This window comes from Cervus canadensis, chromosome 18 (genome assembly GCF_019320065.1).
Source record: "Cervus canadensis isolate Bull #8, Minnesota chromosome 18, ASM1932006v1, whole genome shotgun sequence".
NCBI lineage: Eukaryota > Metazoa > Chordata > Mammalia > Artiodactyla > Cervidae > Cervus > Cervus canadensis.
In genome coordinates, this window is record NC_057403.1 from 19,495,463 (window position 1) to 19,514,704 (window position 19,242).

The following is a 19,242-nucleotide window of genomic DNA, read 5'->3' on the forward strand; positions in this document are numbered from 1 at the left end:
TTCGCAAAGGCACCCTGCCTGTCCCCACCAGGGGGCGCCAGAGGCCGGGCGCCCGGTTTGGGGATGGGGGGGCGCCTCTTCCCGCCCGCCCCCCCCCCGCTTCTCTGCCCCTCCCGTCCCTCCTCCCCGTTCTGGGCCCCACCCGGCTCAGACGGCTCCGGACGGGACCGCGAGCACAGGCCGCTCCGCGGGCGCCTCCGATCCCCGCGGGACCCCCGCCCAGCTCTCCCTTCCCGGTCCTGCAGTCTGCGCGCCCCCTCGGTGAGTGACCCCCAGCCGAGGCTGTCGCCCCCCAGCCTCCGCCCGCGGAGCCCTCGGGCCTGCGCTGCCTCTGGATCACTCCCCTGCTCGCCAAAGACCCTCGGTCTCCACCCCAGGCAGTGTGCAGGGGCCTCAGTTCTCCCCAGCTGCTCCGGAAACCTCTCTGTCTCCCTTACTGCCCCCCCACCCCACACCAGCCCCGTCAATCTGTAACTGTGTTCCCCATTCTTCTCCTCCCTTCGCGCGTCCGTCCTTGCGGGCCCCCTCCACCGCATTCATACCCCTCTCTTCTATTCCTCCTCCCACCCCAAAAGTTCCTCTCCTACCTTACCAACCCCACTGCCTGTCCAGCCACCCCAAAGCGTCCTCACTAAGATGTCCCCCAGGTCCCTCCCCGTGTAGGACACCGCCCAGGGCCCCCTCCCTCTGCCAAAGTCCCAGGTCTTGGCTCCAGCCTCTCCTTCACCTTTCTGGCACACCCTCCCTGAATTCTCCCCCTCCCACACGCGCACACTTTATTTTTTTAAAGCATGGTTATGATTTTATGGACTTTAACATATTGGATGTGCAGTTCTTTTTGGTGCTCAAATTGTCCCATCTTTGGCCAGTGGGAGTCCTGTCGAGACTGTGACATGCCCCATCCTGGTTTGAGCATTTCCCCACTATCTGACCCAGACTCACTTGTTCTTTCCCTGCCTCAGCCCCCGAATTAGCCATTTCTCCCAGAAGCCTCAGTTTCTCTTTTAGTGGAAAATGGTACCTAGAGACTCCAATCTGACCAAAAGTCGGTTCTGTACAAAGATCAGTAAAATTATAAGCATCCACTTAGACTGATCAAGGGGGAAAAAAAAAAGAAAGCAAAGACATAAATGAATGATAATCAAGAAAGAAAGGGGGAGGGGGGACATCACTACGGATCCTACAGTGAATGAAAGGCTAGTAAGGGGATGTAGAGAATACAGTCTAGGTGCTGGGGGTGCTGGTTGCTGCTGGGTTGGTAATTCGTTCTCTCCCTAACTCCTTAGATCTGTGATAGGAGTGTTGGCTCTGAGGTCAGGTTACCTGGAGTCCCAGCTTGAAGCACTTGCTAACAGTGATCTCAGGGAAGTTATACTATCTTCCTGAACCCCTATTTCCTTATCAGAAAAGTGGGGGTAATAATAGCCTTACCTTACAAGGCTATTGTGAAGATTAAATGCGTTAAAGCAGTGTCTGGCATGCAGTGATCACAAATGTTATTATTCTTGTGAATGATAACATCATGATCTGGGGGGGATCCAGGCAGTATTGAGACTCATTTCTCATCCTTGTGCCCACATGTTCAGCCACTCTGTCCATCCATTTTACAGTTCCAGGTCCTGAAACCCACCATCCTCTCTGCCTAAATGCCCTTGTCAGTCTTCAAGGAGCAGCTCAAAAGTCAGTCCGGGGGGCTTCCCCTGTGGCTCAGCTGGTAAAGAATCTGCCTGCAATGCAGGGGACCTGGGTTCAATCCCTGGGATGGGAAGATCTCCTGGAGAAGGGAACAGCTACCCACTCCAGTATTCTGGCCTGGAGAGTATGTATGGGAAAAGATTCCACAGGACACAACTAAGACGTGGTACAGCCAAATGAATAATAAATGTGGAAAGAAAAAAAGTCAGCCCAGCCAGAGCTTTCCTAATCCTGTGACTGGTTCACCCTGTCCCCCTCTGGTGCCTACAAGTCCACCACCCAGCTTTTCCCAGGCCTCGTTGACTGCTCGGTGCCCCGGTTCTCTCCAAATGGAGGCTCTGAGTGTGTGGGGACTGGTCTCTGGTCTATTTTTGGATCCATACCTCTTGACACATGGTGCGATTTCAGTGAAAACTGCAAAATAATGGAAGGGGTGGGGATGGAGAAAGAAAAAGACGAAGGAATCCTTTTCTTCAGATCAGCTTCTGCATCCTTCCGCTTGTTTATCTCTTGGGCTTCCACCACCAATCTCGCTTCTTCCAGCATGCCATTGTTACTCTTTCTCTTCCTCCAGCTGGAATAATCACCTTCTTCCTCCTTCAGCCGTCAACACCTGCCATCCACCCTCAGTGCTCTCAGAAGCTCTCCGCACCCCCTCACCTCATCCCACCACCCTTCTCCATTGATTCTACCTTCTGGCTCCCTTTCTTCTTCACCTCCTCCTCCAGGCAGTCCCCCATCAACATCCTCTCCTCCCACAGGTAGCCCTCGCGCTGTGCATCTCCGTCAGCGAGCTCAGCGGGCAGTGTGCAGCCACCATGTTCAGCTGGCTGAAGCGGGGCGGGGCTCGGGGCCAGCAGCCGGAGGCCATCCGCACGGTGACCTCGGCCCTCAAGGAGCTGTACCGCGAAAAGCTGCTGCCTTTGGAGGAGCACTACCGCTTCGGGACCTTCCATTCTCCGGCCCTGGAGGATGCTGACTTCGACGGCAAGCCCATGGTGCTGGTGGCCGGCCAGTACAGCACGGGCAAGACCAGCTTCATCCAGTACCTGCTGGAGCAGGAGGTGCCCGGCTCCCGGGTGGGGCCCGAGCCCACCACCGACTGCTTCGTGGCTGTCATGCACGGTGATACGGAGGGCACCGTGCCTGGCAACGCCCTGGTCGTTGACCCGGACAAGCCCTTCCGTAAACTCAACCCCTTTGGGAACACCTTCCTCAACAGGTGTGCGGCCAGCAGCCCGGAGGGTGTCTTCCTCTCCCTGGGCCCCATCTTTGTCCCATCCCTGCCTGTCTCTCTGCTTTTCAGTCCTAATCCCCTTCTCTCTACTAGAGCCTTCCTCTTCTTGCCTTCTCTTGGGGAGCAGTTAAGCCAGTGATGCCTGAGTTCGACTCCTGTCTGGCTGTCTAGCTGGATGACTTTGGGCAAGCAGCTTAACCTCTCTATTTATTATCCTCATCTGGAAAATGGGGATAACCATAGTCCTCCCTCCATAGGCCTGTTGTGGGGACTAGATGAATGAAAACATACAAAGTGCTTAGAACAGCACCCCGCACAAAGTACGTGCTCAATTAACATCAGCTCTGATTTTTTTTTTTTCTTTTTAGAGTCCTTATTCTCTGTCCTGATCTTCCTTTTCTCTTTTAAGATTCTTCCCCTCTCCGAACCTGATTCTCCTCCGTGCAAGTCCTGGGTTCCCTTCTCATGTGTCCCTCCTCCTACCGGTCCCTGCATTGACCCCTGACCTTCCCTCTGCCCCAGGTTCATGTGCGCCCAGCTCCCCAATCAGGTCCTGGAGAGCATTAGCATCATCGACACCCCGGGGATCCTGTCCGGAGCCAAGCAGAGAGTGAGCCGTGGTGAGTGAGGCTGGACCCCTGGGTCTGAGGGAGGAGGGCCCAGGGTCGCTGCTAGGACTGTGTGGGCCGGCCCTGAGCTGGCTGTGTAGCCGAAGGGAGCTGGTGGAAGGCTGTGACTCCTCCGAGCTGGCGCGCGCTGAAGGGTGGGGGAGGCGTGTGGATGAACACGTGTGAACCCGCTGCGGCTGCATGTCTGCGCGGGTCCAAAGGATGGGGGGGCAGAGATCGAGAGAGAGAGAGGGAGACTCAAAGGTGGACAGAGATTCAGAGGGCGAGGCCGGGATCCAGAGGATCCGGAGAGATGGGAGACCCAGCGAGAAGGCAGAGCCGGGCGGGGAGGCCCTGGGCCGCTGTCAGCGCCTGGCTCCACCTCTGGGCCACGGATGGGGCTGAGGAGGGCCCGGGACGGGGAGTCTGGGCAGGGGCCAAGGGCGGCCAGGAATTTATAAACAGCTGTGCGGGGAGAGCGGCAGGGGGAGGGGTGAATTCCAGCGGGGCCTCCGGGTGAGCCCGGCCCCCACCCCTGCCCCGCCTGGCTCGGTCTCCGCGCCGCACCCCCCTCATTTCTAGCCCCTTCCACCCCTGCCCCGCGAGGCCTCGGAGGCCAGAAACTGGGGCAAAGGAGGCTGCAGTGTGGGGCAGAGGGGACCGGGAGGCCTCGGCGAGGAGGCAGGGAGGCTGGGCCTCGCTCCGGCGAGGGCGCGGAGGGTTACCGGTGTCCCTGGCGGCTGCCCAGCAGGAGCCTGTCCCCCGGGAGAGAGGCAGGAGACAGCTGCATAGGACATGGGGGAGGGGGAGGGGAGCTGCCAGCCGGATCGGGAAGGTGAGGGGGGGCGGGGGGGTCCCTCGGGAGAGTCGGAGGGGGGCCACTTCGAGTCATGGCGGGGATGCCAGATGGAGGCCCAAAGGAAGTGGGGGAGAGAACGGGGGTCTCATTCTGTGGCTGCGGGAATAGAGGAAGAGGAGAGTGTGTCTGTCTGTCTGTCTGTCTGTCTGTCTTGAGGGTGAGTGTGTGTATGAGAGTCTGTGCCCGTGTGGGTGGCTAGGTGTGACTTTGGGCAGCTCCAAGGGCCTGGGGGGCGGGGCGGCGCTTGTGGAATTGTGTGTGACTGTGACTGACCGCGTCTCTGTAGGTAGTTGTATTGTGAAACGCGTTGTGCAGGGGAACTTTTATGTGACTTTGTGGATCATTTAGTGTGTGTCTGGGAAGGTGTCTGGGATTCCCAGGCGGCTCAGTGGTAAAGAACCCGCCTGCCAATGCAGGACATGCAGGCTCGATCCCTGGATGGGGAAGATCCCCTGGAGGAGGAAACCGCAACCTACTCCAGTATTCTTGCCTGGAGGATCCCATGGACAGAGGGGCCTGGCGGACTGCATCCGTGTGACTGTGGGTGTGACTCTGAGGTGTCAGCGCTCTGCTCTTGCCTGTGTGTGGCCCTGTAGGACTGAGATGATTTTGTTAGATTGGGTATAACCGCATCTCTGTATACAGTTGTGCCCTCGTGTGTACAGTGAGAGTGTGTGTGTGTGCATGAGTGTATCTTTTGTGTAACTGTATATCATTGTGTCCTTTGGTGGGTGTGCAGGGTGTGCACAGGCACGTTGCATGCCTGCTCCTATCTGTTACGTTGTGTGGGTCTCACAACATCTTTGCCATTGTGTGACCTTGGATATCTATGTAGGTTCCGGATTGCTCGCGAGGGTGTGTGTGAGGGTCTGCACCTTGTAGCGTGTGACTCGGATGGTGTCCAGGTGTATGCTTGGTCCTGAGTGCACGTGTGTATGTGCATGTGTGTGTGCACTGCTGGAACAGTCGCCTCTGTAGAATATCTGTGAATGCACAGGTGTGTGACTGAAGCAGAGGGGAGCCTTCTGGCAGGTTCAAATCTGGCCTCTGCTCCTTCTAAGCTGTGAGACCTCGGCCGAACCACTTAACCTCCCCGTGCCTTAGTTTTCTCACCTATAAGATGGGAACATGATAGTCTCATGACATACCTCGTTGACTTCCCCAGTGGTCCAGTGGTTAGGACTCCATGCTTCCATTTCAGGAGTGTGGGTTCAACCCCAACAGGGGGCTAAGATCCTGTAGCCTGCATGCCACGTGGCGAGGCCAAAAAAAAAAAAGAGTCAAACTGTGTGAGGCACTTAGAGCAGTATGTGGCCCACGGGAGGTGCTACGGAAGGTCCTGTGATGACTGCTTTTCGTCTGTGAGGCTGTCATTGTGCACCTGGGGTGTCTGCCTGCCACGTCTCCCATTCCCATGCTGACTCAACCTCCGGCCCTCCCTCCCTCCCTGCATGAGACACACTTTCCAAATCTGGACGTGTGTGTGTGAGTGACATTGCGGACAGAGGAGGGGCCCTAGCTTTGGTCCCTCTGTTGACCTGGCCCGCCCTCCCCGCAAAACAGCGTCCCCCACCCCCTCCCGTCCCATCCAGTCCCCTGTGACTACAGGAACCTGCTTGCGCCCAGGCAGGATGGGCCTGGCACCAGCTCCCCAGCAGAGCATGGAGGCCCCCGGGGCTGCGGCTCTGTGCTTCTGTGTCTGGAGCAAATTAACCAGTGGACTCCTTAACCATTCTGTTCCTCAGTTTCCCCTTTTGGAAAATAGGGGTCATAAGAGTGCTTGTCCCCTGGAGTCGTTTTGAAGATTCAATGAGTTGAATCGGGGAGGGCATGCGATGACTTCTGGTGAATCGGCCATGGCTGTCTGTCCCACCAGTTAACTCCTCGCCCCCCAGATCACCCCTCAATGTTTCCTCCTCCGGGAAGCCCTCCCTGACCACCCAGCCTGGGTGGTCAGGCACCCGTCTCTAGGCTCCTGCGGCTCCCTGGATTTTCCCATCCCAGACTGGCCACTCTGGACGGTAAGCCCACCCTGTGTGCCCAGCACAGAGCAGGCTGTTCTGAGAGCGGCTCCTGGAGAGCTCCGCCGCAGTGTCTTGCAGGCATCGTGAGGATCTTTTGTGGGTTGCTCGCCGTGTGCCTAGCTCCGTGGGGTTTTCTGGTTAGTTTTTTTTTTTTTTTATTAGTTGGAGGCTAATTACTTCACAACATTTCAGTGGGTTTTGTCATACATTGATATGAATCAGCCATAGATTTACACGTATTCCCCATCCCGATCCCCCCTCCCTTCTGGTTAGTTTTTAATGTTTATTCATTTGGTTGCATCGGGTCTTAGTTGCAGCATGTGGGCTCCAGAGCGTGCAGGCTCAGTAGCTGCACTGAGTGGCCTTAGCTCTTCCACAGCATGTGGGACCTTAGTTCCCCCACCAGGGATTGAACCTGTGTCTCCTGCTCTGCAAGGTAGATTCTCAGCCACTGGACCACCAGGGAAGTCCTTGTTGTTTTTTTGTTTTGTTTTTTTAAAGTTTTATTGTATAATTTACATGCCTAAAGCTCACTCTTTTTAAGTGTATAGTTCGGAGCCAGGCACTCTTTAAGCTCTTCATATAGCTTAGCTCATGTGTATTCTTTCCATCTTCACACAGTCCTAGGAGGTAGGTTTTATGATGATTTTCATTTTACCAAAGAGGAAACAGAGGTTCAGAGATGTTACTTGCTTCCTTAAGTAGCTGATAGAAGCAGAGTCAGGATTCAAACCCAGGCCTTCCCCGACTGCCAAGTCAGGGGGTCTCAACGGCTCCTATCTGCTTTCCCAAGGCCTCGCTTGCTGCTGAATGGATGAGTGAACCAAGAAGTGAATGGTGAAAGGAATGAATGAATGGGCCTAGGAGCCAGCTGTTGGTGGGATAGGTGCCCTACAAAGGCAAGGACTTTGTGTGTTCTCTGTGGGATCCCCAGTGTCCAGGATAGGGCCCAGCACACAGGAGACTCTTGGTAATTTATTGTTAATAAATTTATAATATTTAACATCTGCTATGGCAAGACTCTAATAAGGGCCCATGTAAAATCTTCAGTTGCTGGATGGTAGGGCGATCTGACACATCCTGGGGAGGAGTTGGAGTTGATGGTGGCATTTGGGGGACTCAAAGGTCCATAGAAGCATAGGGAGTTTATTAGGAAACATTTCAGTGTTTTAATAAGGGGACCGATGCAAGCTGCTAATATTTGCCCAAAGAATGAATGGAAAGGTGAGGGGGTGATTGTCCTCCGTAGTTGGATGGCTAGAGGGCCGGAGTGATGGCGAAATTCTGGAGGCTGAGGGCCTGGAGCTATTTCCCACAGACAAAATTTTCAGTGGTTAACAACCTGAACATCTGTACAGTCCAGTTTGAGCCAAAAACAATGAATGTGTCCCAATGGCTGAAGGCTGGGGGCTGACCTCTGCTTTGGGGGACTGGAGCCCCTGTGACTGAGTGGTAAAGAATCCGCCTGCAGTGCAGGAGACACAAGAGAAGGTTGGACCCCTGGGTGGGGAAGATCCCCTGGATGAGGGTCTGGCAATCCACTCCAGTATTCGTGCCTGGAGAATCCCATTGGACAGAGGAGCCTAGGGGGCTACAGTCCATGGGGTCGCAGAGTTGGACTTGACTGAAGCGAGCACGCAGGCACACGCCCCGTACCACCCCTCCCCTGCAGGCTACGACTTCCCGGCTGTGCTGCGCTGGTTCGCGGAGCGCGTGGACCTCATCATTCTGCTCTTCGATGCTCACAAGCTGGAGATCTCGGACGAGTTCTCGGAGGCCATCGGCGCCCTGCGAGGCCACGAGGACAAGATCCGCGTGGTGCTCAACAAGGCCGACATGGTGGAGACGCAGCAGCTGATGCGTGTCTACGGGGCGCTCATGTGGGCGCTGGGCAAGGTGGTGGGCACGCCCGAGGTGCTGCGCGTCTACATCGGCTCCTTCTGGTCCCAGCCCCTGCTGGTACCGGACAACCGGCGCCTCTTCGAGCTGGAGGAACAAGACCTTTTCCGGGACATCCAGGGCCTGCCGCGCCACGCGGCGCTGCGCAAGCTCAATGACCTGGTGAAGAGAGCCCGGCTGGTGCGGGTGAGCAGTGATGGGGGGTGGGGAGGCAGCGGCCGCTCTTGCCTTTTCCCTGATCCTCCTCTGCTTGGCTGCTGGTCCCTGATCTGGCATCAGCTCTCTGGTGAGTTAGTTCTTTAATCTGAGAAAGTTCTCCTGTTGTGCCTGGCCCTCTGCCAGGTGGTGCTGGGAAGGGAGCTCTGACCACGGCAGTCCAGGGGAGAAGACCATTTCATCCCCAGAGTGACCATCCGGCATGGTCAGGGCTGAGAACTGGGGAGCCCAGGGGAAAGCCCTGGAGAACTTCTTGGAGGAGAGAGCATCTGAGTTGCAAACTGGAGGATTATGAGGATGAGGAGGGAAAAGGATTCTAGAAAATGGGGCCAGCAAGTGCATGGACTGGGGATGAGAACATGGCCAGTTCGAGGAAGAGGGGAAATGCCAGTGTGGAAGCCACTGTAGATGGTGGGAGTAACGGCATCTGGGGGGTGGGGTGGGGTGGGTGAGAGTCAGATCACCCGGGACTGTGGTCTGGAACCTGTGCTTTGTCCCAAGGGCACTGGGGAGCCACGGAAGGACTCAGGGTAGGGGAGGGACAGGGTCAGACCCTCGCTGCCTTCTGGAGGGGGGATCCAAGGGCAGTAAGACTGGGTTCCCAGACTAGTGAGGAGGCTGGGGGACCTAGGAACCAGGAGGAGCCTGGATCAGGACATAGCCTCGGGGAAGGGGAGGGGAGCACTGATTTAAGAGCGTTTTTGGAGGCCGAATGGAACATTCGCAGGGGAGGCTGCCAGCCAGGCTGGAGGTGGGGCAGGAAGCCGAGCAGGCTAGGAGGCCTGGAAGGTTATGGGGGTGGAGGAGCCTGAGGTGTTGGTTTAAGGAGCAGCAGAGGGGGTGAGTCAGAGCCCCCACCCCCCACCCCAGGAATCCTCCTTAGGAGGGAGCGGCCCAGTGTGGTCAGCTCCTGAAGCCTCCAAAAAACACCTTTCTCTCCTCTGCCCAGGCCCTGGACTGTCTCTGTCTGTCTCTCTGTCTAGATCTCTTCATTTCTACCTCTTTCTGTTTTTTTTCTCTTATTCTTTTTTCCCTCATCATTCTCTTTTCTCTTTCTCTCCTCTCTCTTCATCTTTTCCCTCCCTCGGTCTCCCCCTGGTTCACCCGCTTCCCCCACGGACCCCGGTCCCGCAGGCCCCTCGGGGAAGCCGACAGCAGCGGGAGCTAGAACTCCAAGGTCCGTGGGAGCGAGGGGCGGGGTGGGGCCGGACACCTGGTGCCCCCACCATGCAGGAGGCGGCTCCGGAAACCCAGACAAACCCGGGAGTCCCGGACCCGCGCCCGGCTCAGCCCGCCCACCCACCTTATCTCTTCCTGGCACCTTCCCCCGCTTCCTCTCTGGAAAAGCCATTAGCGCCCTCCCTCCTCCCGTCTTCTGGGTTGCAGAAGAGCGGCCCTTAGGCTCCGCCCCCTCTCCCCATTGGCCCGCTCTCGCAGGCCCCACCCACCGGGCTGGCCACACCCCTGTCCTGATTGGCCCCCTCAGACCTGCAGGCCACGCCTCCCCCTTGATCCTGCAGCTCCTCTGTGGCTCCCCCGTGCTACAGAAAATACGGGGTCTACTGTGACCAAGCCTCGGTGCCCTTTCCTGCCCTGTGTCACCCGCTCATCCCCCACGTGTGATTCTGCCACACCTGGTCCAGCCATCAAACAACAGCCCACACCATTCACCTCCCCACCTGCTCTCCCCCAACAGTACAAGGCCTCTCCTCACTCTTGGTAACTACCCCTCTATGCCTGTTTCCCTGTCTGTAACGATCTAGGATTTGGGTGAGCCCTCTGGCTCTGCCCTTTGTTTGAAGCGACAGCTGCTGTTAGAAGGGGCGATTTCCATGGGCTGTGTGATGCTTGAGCACAGGTCAAGACCCTTGATGAGCAGGGTCTTGGGAGGTTTTGATTCTTAAGAGGCCAGGATGCCCTGAGCCTTCCTACGGAGCTCTCTGAGGCAGCTCAGTAGCTTTCATTCCACAAATTGTGACCGAGGGCCGACAGTGGGCTCCTGTACTGTTCTAAAAGCTGGAGATGCCGCAGGAAACAAAAGCAGATAGTTTCTTTTCTTGTAGAATTGCTTTTTAATGGGGAAGTGAGTATTAAATTCAGCTCTAATATACTGAATGTGATAAGGATTATGAAGAAACATGAAGCAGAGGAGAGACTGGTGGGCTATTTAAGGGACTAGGGTCATCAGGGAGGGTCTCCTGGAGGAGGTGATTCTCGAGCAGAGAACTAAAGAAGGGGGAAAGGTGAACAGAATGGACATCTGGGGGAGACTATACCCAGGCAGAGGAAACAGCAAGTGCAAAGGCCCTGAAACCGGGACATGCTTGAATATGGAGCCCTGGAGGAGACAGGATGGTGGAGATGAAAGGATATGAGAATTCAAAGCCAGCCAAGGTGCCACCAGAATGTTTAGCGTTCTAAATCTATGACTCACTAAAAGGAATTTTTCGAGAGTGTTTTTAATTGAACATTTAAGACCATCTCATGGGAAAGCACTCGTACTGTCAAAGGTGCCCCCTCCCACCCCTGACCCCAACAGCCCCCAGGTTCTCTTTCTTGCAGACAACCCCCAAGAATAGTTTTTTCTTTTTCCAGATACATTCTATTTTTACTTAAGCATATCCATTCAATTATTGAGCTTCCTATTTAAAAATAGGGCTTCCCTGGTGGCTCAGATGGCAAAGAATCTGCCTGCAATGCGTGAGACCTGGGTTCCATCCCTGGGTTGGGAAGATCCCCTGGAGGAGGGCATGGCAACCCACTCCAGTATTCTTGCCTGGTGAATCCGCATGGACAGAGGAGCCTGGTGGGCTGTAGTCCATGGGGTCTCAGAGTCAGACACGACTGAGCGACTAAGCACAGCACATTTAAAAACAGGACATGTGAATGCTGGTTTTCTCTCCTGGTTTGCTTTTTGATAACATACGAGATTGTGGCTCAAAGGCTCTCAGGTTCACTGGTTTACTTCACAAATATTTCTTGAGTCTTTTCTCTGCACACTGTGCCAACGCGGGGGACAGAGGAAACAGAGAAGGTCCCAGCCCTCCTGGGGCGCACGTTCTGATGGAAGGAGACAGAATAAGTAAATGATGATGGATTGGGATAAGTGCTGTGAATGAAACAATGAAAGTAAAGATTGAAAGAAATTGGATGGTGGTGCTTGGGGCACCTGCTTCCCACAGGATGGTCTCTGGGAGGAGGTGACATCAGAAGGAAGCTGAAGGGTGGGATTTCCCCCGTGGCCCGGCTGTTAAGCCTCTGCCTTCCAGCGCAGGGGGCACAAGCTCAATCCCTGGTTGGGGAACTAAGAACTAAGATCCACATGTAGCCTGGTGCGGCCAAAAAAAGAAAAAGGAAGCTGAAGGACTCAGTTGTTGGAAGACCAGGGCAGAATTCCAGGCAGAGGGTAGCATGTGCAAAGGCCTTGATGTAGAAAAGAGTTTTGCAGGCTGATATAAAAATGAAAAAAAAAAAAAAAAGGCAGTTGAGGAAGCTGGAGCAGATAGGGGCAGGGGGCAAGGCATGCAGAGCAGTGCTTCTCAAACCTTTCCGTCTCAGGACCTCATTACACTCTTAAATATTACTGAAGACCCCAAAGAGTTTGTATATACACAGATTAGATCTTTCTATATTAACCATATTAGGAAACTGAGGGAATTCGCTGGTGGTCCAGAGGTTAACACTTGGCGCTTTCACCGCCATGGCCTGAGTTCACTCCCTGGTCAGGGAACTAAGATCCCACAAGCCTCATGGTGCAGCCCAAAAAAGAAAAAGTTAAAACTGAGAAAACATTTCACTTTCTCTCATAATATTAATTAGCCAACAATACTTACATTAGCCTCACCATGAGGCTTGTAGGATCTTACTTCCCCGACCAGGGATTGAACCTGAGCCCTTGGCAGTGAAAGTGTGGAGTCCTAACCACTGGACCACTGGGGAATTCCTAAAAAATACTTATATACTTAATAGTAGATAACAATTTATTATAAATGTTATCAATACATTATTGATCATGCCAATGTATGTTAACAGATATTGATAGTCTTATCAAATCATTTAAATAGCAAGAAAAACCTAGTGCCTGTTAACCTAAGTAACAGATGTTTTGGGCTTCCCTGGTGGCTCAGATGATAAAGAATCTGCCTGCAATGCAGGAGACCTGGGTTTGATCTCTGGGTCGGGAAAATCCCCTGTAGAAGGAAATGGCAACCCACTCCAGTATTTTTTTTTTTTAATCCACTCCAGTATTCTTGCCTGGAGAATTCCATAGACAGAGGAGCCTGGTGGGCTATACAGCCCATGGGGTCACAGAGTCGGACATGACTGAGCGACTAAGCCCACTAACACACAACAGATGTTTTATGAAAATTAACTGTTTTCCAAAACCCCCCAAAAAACAACTTAGAGAGGACAGTGGCCCTGTTTTACATGTTTGCAAATCTCTTTAATGTCTGGCTTCAAAGGCGACATCTGGATTCGAACATCTGTTTCTACATTGTTAGTTGCAGGATCTTTTAGCCTTTAACAATTGCACGATTCACTCAGGAGGAAATGAAGGTAAAAAAGACACATAGCACCTCAACATTCTTGTGAAAGTAGTTTTGAGTGTGCAAACCCCTAAAAGAGTCTTGGGGACCCCCGGGGATTCCCCTGACCACACTTGGAGAATTGCTGCCATAAGGCCTTGGCGACTGTGGGAGGAATTTTGCACTTGGATAAGAAGCAAATTGAGACTTGGGAGCAGTGTCTCATGGTCTGGCACTTGTTCCTAAAAAAAACAAAAAACTCCAGCTGCTGCTTCATGGGGAAAGGATTGAAGGGGCCAGAGGGTGAGCCAGGAGTCCAGTGGGGTGACAAGTCTGTCCCCCACCAGGCAAGAGATGGTGAGGTGGAGAGAAATGGGAAAGTGTAAGAGAGGTTTAGGAGTTTAAAGGAACGACTGATGAAATGGATGTGACCAATGAGGAAGGAGGATCAAATCAGGAGTAATTTCCAGATCTCTGGGCTCCATTGGGCAGGCAGAGGTGGAGGGGGGGTGCCATTTGCCTCCAGAGATGGGCACAGCTGAGGGTGACGCGGTGGGGGCGGGGCCTGAATTCCACCGCGGGCGTAAGAGATGGAGCTGTCCAGGAATGTTGACAAGGCAGTCGGCTCTGAGTTGAGCTCCAGGGAGAGGCCGAGGCTGGTATGTAGACTTGGCAGTGGACGTGGAGGGATATTGAAGCCACGGGAGGGGCTGAGATGACCTAGAAGAGAGGGGCGAGCCCCTGTACTCACGGCAGCAGCAGCTCACCTGTAACTGTTAGAAATTAACACTCTCAGGCCCCACGCTGGACCTGGTGAATCGGAAACTCCAGCCAACCCATGTTTTAAGGAGCTCCCCACCCCGGGTGACAGAGGCAGGCTCAGGCGAGAACTCTCCTCCCTCCAGGTTCATGCCTACATTATCAGCTACCTGAAGAAGGAGATGCCGTCCGTGTTTGGGAAGGAGAACAAGAAGAAGCAGCTGATCCTCAAGCTGCCTGTCATCTTCGCCAAGATTCAGTTGGAGCATCACATATCTCCCGGTGACTTCCCGGACTGCCAGAAGATGCAGGTGGGTGGGCGCCCAGGAGGGAGGGACAAGGGGTGATGGGAAGGTCAGCTTCTGTAGGCTCAGGATGGGGCCTTGAAAACTAGAGGGATGGATGGCAGATTCCTGAAAGTACCTCCCACGAATGGTTCCGTGAGAATATGGTTGTGTGAGTTAGGATAAGGGAGTGAAGAGAAAACCCAAAGTAATAGTGGCTTAATTAGGATAGAAGTTTATTTCTCTCCTTCATAAATATCTTGGAAGATGGTCCAGGGCTGGTTTGGTGCTTTACAGAATCAGGGACCCAGTTCTCTTCTGTCCATGCCTGGCCCATTCTCCTCCATGCCTGGCCTCCAGGCCCAAGAACCCCTCATGGTACAAAATGGCTGTGGAAACTCCAGCCATTGTGTCTGCATTCCAACCGGCAAGACGTGGGGGAGGGGGGAGCTAATGGTACAATCTAAGAACAACTTGTAGAACAGTGCCGTCCAATACTATTTTCTATGATGATGGAAATGTTATATGCTTTGCTGTCCAATGTAGTGGGCACTAGCCACGTTAAACCTGAACTTTTAGGTTTTAATTTTAACTAATTTAAATAACCACATGTGGCTACTATATTGAACAGGGTAATTCTGGAGTTGCAAGCACAACTTGTGTTGACTTCTGGTTGGCCAGAGCATAGTCATATGGCCACAGTGCTGTAAGGGAAGCTGGGAAGTGTAGTTTTTCCTCTAGGTGCCCAGGTAACATTCGGGGATTCTATAGTGAGGAGGAAGGGAAGATGGATACTGGGGGATCACTGAAGGCTCCTCCCCTGTTCAGGCCTAGGATTAGCCGGTGACGCGGATAGCCCTGGGTCTGGGTGTGGCAGCCTGGGGTGAATGAAGAGCCGCTGGAGGTGAGCAGGGGCAGGAGCAACCAGTGGACGTGGGGACAGAGGTCCAAGCTCAGGCATGGAGGCGAGGACTAGCCCCTTGGCCCAGGCTTTGCTTTGAGACTGTGTTGGGGTGATACTCAAAGCCTGTGACCTTTGGGTCTGCGATGTTTCCACTCCAAGACTGAGGAATTAGAGTACAGTGAAATTCGTCTTGGCCACTGACTAGCTCCGTGAACCTGTGCAAGTCACGCACCCATCCTGAGCCTCAGTTTCTTCAACTGGAAAATGGGCATCATCCTGATTGTATCTACCCTGGATGCTGAATTGGCTGGTGTTAGTGACTTCCTCAGGACAGTATCTGGCACTGAGTTAGGGCTGGATCAAGGTTTCTCAACCTCTGAGCTACTGACATTTAGGACTAGATAATTCTTCATTGTAGGGGGCTGTCTTGTGCATTGCAGCCCCCTGGGTTTAGCAGCATCCCTGGGCTCTACTCGCTAGATGTCAGTAGTACTCCCAAATTACAACAGTCAGAAACATCCCCAGACATTGCCCACTGTCTCCTGGGGGATACTACCATCCCTGGCTGAGAGCTGCTGGACTCGATAAAGAGCAGCTGTGAAGATTACACTGATGTTTACTGAGCACTTGATCCAGAGGAATTCATTTAGCCTTTGCCACCTCCCAATGAGGGCAGTGCTAGTTCTCAACCTGTTTTACAAATCTGAAAACTGACAGGGAAACCAGAGGGGTCAAGTCACTTTCCTGAGGATGCACAGCTCCCAAGTTACAGCTGGGCTGGAACCTGGGCAGTCTGGCCTTGGAGTCCTCCTCACTCACAACCATCACACCCCTGTCACTTTTTTGTCGTTATGATTTTTTTGGGGGGGGCTAGGCTGGGTCTTCGTTGCTGCTCAGGCTTTTCTCTAGTGGTGGTGAGTGGGGATTACTCTGGTTGTGGCGCGTGGGCTTCTCGCTGTGGTGGCTTGTTTCGGAGCACAGGCTCCACGGCATGTTGGCTTCAGTCGTTGCTGCGCCTGGGTTCAGTAGTTGCGGCTCTCGGGCTCTGGAGCACAGGCTCAACAGCGTGGCACTCGGGCTTAGGTGCTCCGAGGCATGCGGGATCATCTCAGATCAGGGATCACACCCGTGACTCCGGCATTGGCAGACAGATTCTTTACCACTGAGCCCCACCAGGGAAGCCCCCACACCCCTGTCTCTTTATGGTCTCTTATGATCTTTGTGCCTTGGCTCTGGAAATTTAACCTGGCGCCAGAATGTGGATCAGTCTTTGCAGTGACTCTCCTGTTGCAACTGACTTGGCAACAGTGCATGTGAGAAGCAGGGTGACCACAGACTCCGCCCAGCAGCGGCTCAGCTCTTGCACCAGATGACTTCTTGCCTGGGGCCAGGATTCCGGGGTGGGGGGGTGGGGGGGCGGTCCCAGGATCTCCTGATGACTTGTCCATCCCAAACCTAACCACCAAATAGGGAGCAAGCTGCTTAACCCTTTCTGTGTGGTGGGGTAACAGAGCCAGCAGGGTGGCAGGAATTGCATTTTCTTAACTTGCATGATGGTTGGGGGTGCTGGCTGGGCAGCCGGGGTGCCACAGTGGGTGGGCAGGGCTGAGGGCTGTGCTCTGGTAAAGCTCATGTCCTCCTCCACTGGCTGGCGGACAGCTGCTGCTCTGAGTCAGAGGTCCCTGTTCTCCCTCTCGCCCAGTAAGTCACGGGGCGGTGGAACCTTACTGCCAAGTCTCTTCTGAGTGGTGGGTACCCAGGTGAATTGGGGTGTTCCCCCATAATCAGATACTTCTGTCTGTCCCCATCAAGAGCTGCCCAAGTGTCCTGGAGCCAGCACGGGGCTGGGGGGCCTGGGGATGGTGCCTCCTGACTTGTCTGTGTCCCCCCCTCTCCCTGCAACCAGGAGCTGCTGATGGCTCATGACTTCACCAAGTTCCACTCGTTGAAGCCGAAGCTGCTGGAGGCCCTGGATGAGATGCTGACCCACGACATCGCCAAGCTCATGCCCCTGCTCCGGCAGGAGGAGCTGGAGAGCACGGATGTGGGTGTGCAGGGGGGCGCTTTCGAGGGCACCCACATGGGTCCCTTCGTGGAGCGGGGGCCCGACGAGGCCCTGGAGGACGGCGAGGAGGGCTCGGATGACGACGCCGAGTGGGTGGTGACCAAGGACAAGTCCAAGTATGATGAGATCTTCTACAACCTGGCGCCGGCCGACGGCAAGCTGAGCGGCACCAAGGCCAAGACCTGGATGGTGGGTACCAAGCTCCCCAACTCCGTGCTGGGCCGCATCTGGAAGCTGAGCGATGTCGACCGCGACGGCATGCTGGACGACGAGGAGTTCGCCCTGGCCAGCCACCTCATCGAGGCCAAGCTCGAGGGCCACGGGCTGCCGACCAACCTGCCCCGCCGCCTGGTGCCACCTTCCAAGCGGCGCCACAAGGGCTCGGCCGAGTGAGCCAGCCCCCGCCCCACCCTTGCCTGCCTGTTCCTCCCTCTTGCCCTGCTGTGGCTCCCCAGCTCCGGATGGCTGCACACACATCTCCACCCCCGGCCCACAAGCGCGCTGCCTGCCCACTCTCCCAGGTGTAAGGATGGGGGTCCCACTGCCCCCACCCCCCACTGTCAGACAGTGGGGACCAGGGGAGGGGCAAGGCTTCTATGCCCACCCTTCACACCTCTACCCTCACGTTACACTCAGCACATCATTCCGATACTTAACACACAGAAGCACCCATCCGTGCCTCATTCATTCACGTATTTATTGAGCACCTTCTATGTTCAGGGCTCCTTCTAGACACTGGGGAGTAAAGCAGACACATTTATCTGCTGCTCTCATGGAGCTGACATTCTCAGGAGAGGGCACACCCCAGGGTCACTCACACTCAGACACACACCCAGCCGCAACCAGTCTGATCCCTGGTTCTGAGCGAGACCCCTGGCCGATCCCCGTAAGTGAGCCGCCTCTTGGTTGAAATGACTAACACAGGGGCCCCACCGCCCCACTTCCTCTTGCCCATAGGGGCAAGGCCCCTCCACCCCATCTGGTCCTCAGGTCTAGGGACCACGGGGCTCAGAGCGGGGAGATGCAACCTCCTACTTCCTCCGCGGGACCCCTCTCAGCCCCTCCCCCCAGCTCCGGCCACACCCCTTTCTTGACTAAGGATCCTCCGTGGACAAAAAGCCCCCTCCACGCCTGCTCCTCCCAGACCCGCGCACACTCTTGAGGCCTTATGTCCTCCGCGGCTCACCTGCTCTGGATTGAAAGCCTGGCCTGCTACCCGCCCCCACCCCAGGCTCCCCACAACTGATGGTCTGCATTTCAGACGGCGGGGGGCACGGCCTCTCCGCCCACCGTCCATATTTAAGTGGAGCCCCTGCCAGATAGGAAAGCCCCAGGTTGTCATTTTAGTCCCTTTTTCAGGGACGTCGTGGGGGGAGGGGTTCTTGGTGCTACAGCCCTCCCTCCCCTCCCCTAAAAGGAACTCTCACCCCCCACTACACACACCTTTCCCTGCCTTCACCACATATTAATTAGTGCCTGACCCTGGTGGGGGACCCCACAGAAAAAAATGGGGCGAAGAGCGAAATAGATGGGGATGACGCCCCCTCCAGGGAGCTCGCTGGGGTTTCCACGCCCATCACCCCTCACCCCATGCCCCGGAGGGGACTGTGAACGGAATAGCGTTCCCACAGTGCAAATAAAGCCAAGGCTTCTTTCCCAGTGCGAGTCTGGCTGTCTAGAGATGGGATGAGGGCAGGGATCGCTCTCCGTCCAAACCCCCTGGGGAAGGAGGGCCCTGGGCATGACTTCACGGCGCAGGGGCTGGGGGGAGGGGGTCCCCTCCAAGCTCTCAGGGGCGGAGGTGGAGGCCATGACTCAATGCATCGGGAGCCTGATGACTCAGGCCTGGGCTGGGGGCCAGACCGACATATTTTCCGTAGAAAAGTTACTCTGGGACCCTCCCTCTGGGACATCCCTCCCTCCTACCTCCTGCCATGGGAGCCTGGGGCGTAGGGGTGTGTGTGTGTGTGTGTGTGTGTGTGTGTGTGTGTGTGGGTGTGTGTGTGTGTGTGTGTGTGTGTGTGTGTGTGGGGGTGTGTGTGTGTGTGTGTGTGTGTGTGTGTGTGTGTGTGTGTGTGTGTGTGTGTGTGTGTGTGTGTGTGTGTGTGTGTGTGTGTGTGTGCGCGCACTCCTGCCCTCCTCCCTCTCCTCCAACGTCCACCCACA

General features: G+C 55.1%; 1 protein-coding gene across 1 annotated transcript; it reads left to right on the forward strand.

Moving 5' to 3' along the window:
• The first annotated feature begins 108 nt into the window (after positions 1-108).
• Positions 109-18,735, forward strand: EHD2 (EH domain containing 2). Its single transcript, XM_043435568.1, has 6 exons — positions 109-261; positions 2,457-2,917; positions 3,455-3,552; positions 8,096-8,508; positions 13,970-14,134; positions 16,918-18,735. Exons 2-6 carry the CDS (start codon positions 2,514-2,516, stop codon positions 17,467-17,469), a joined length of 1,632 nt encoding a protein of 543 aa, XP_043291503.1. The 5' UTR covers positions 109-261; positions 2,457-2,513; the 3' UTR covers positions 17,470-18,735.
• Positions 18,736-19,242: the final 507 nt, after the last annotated feature.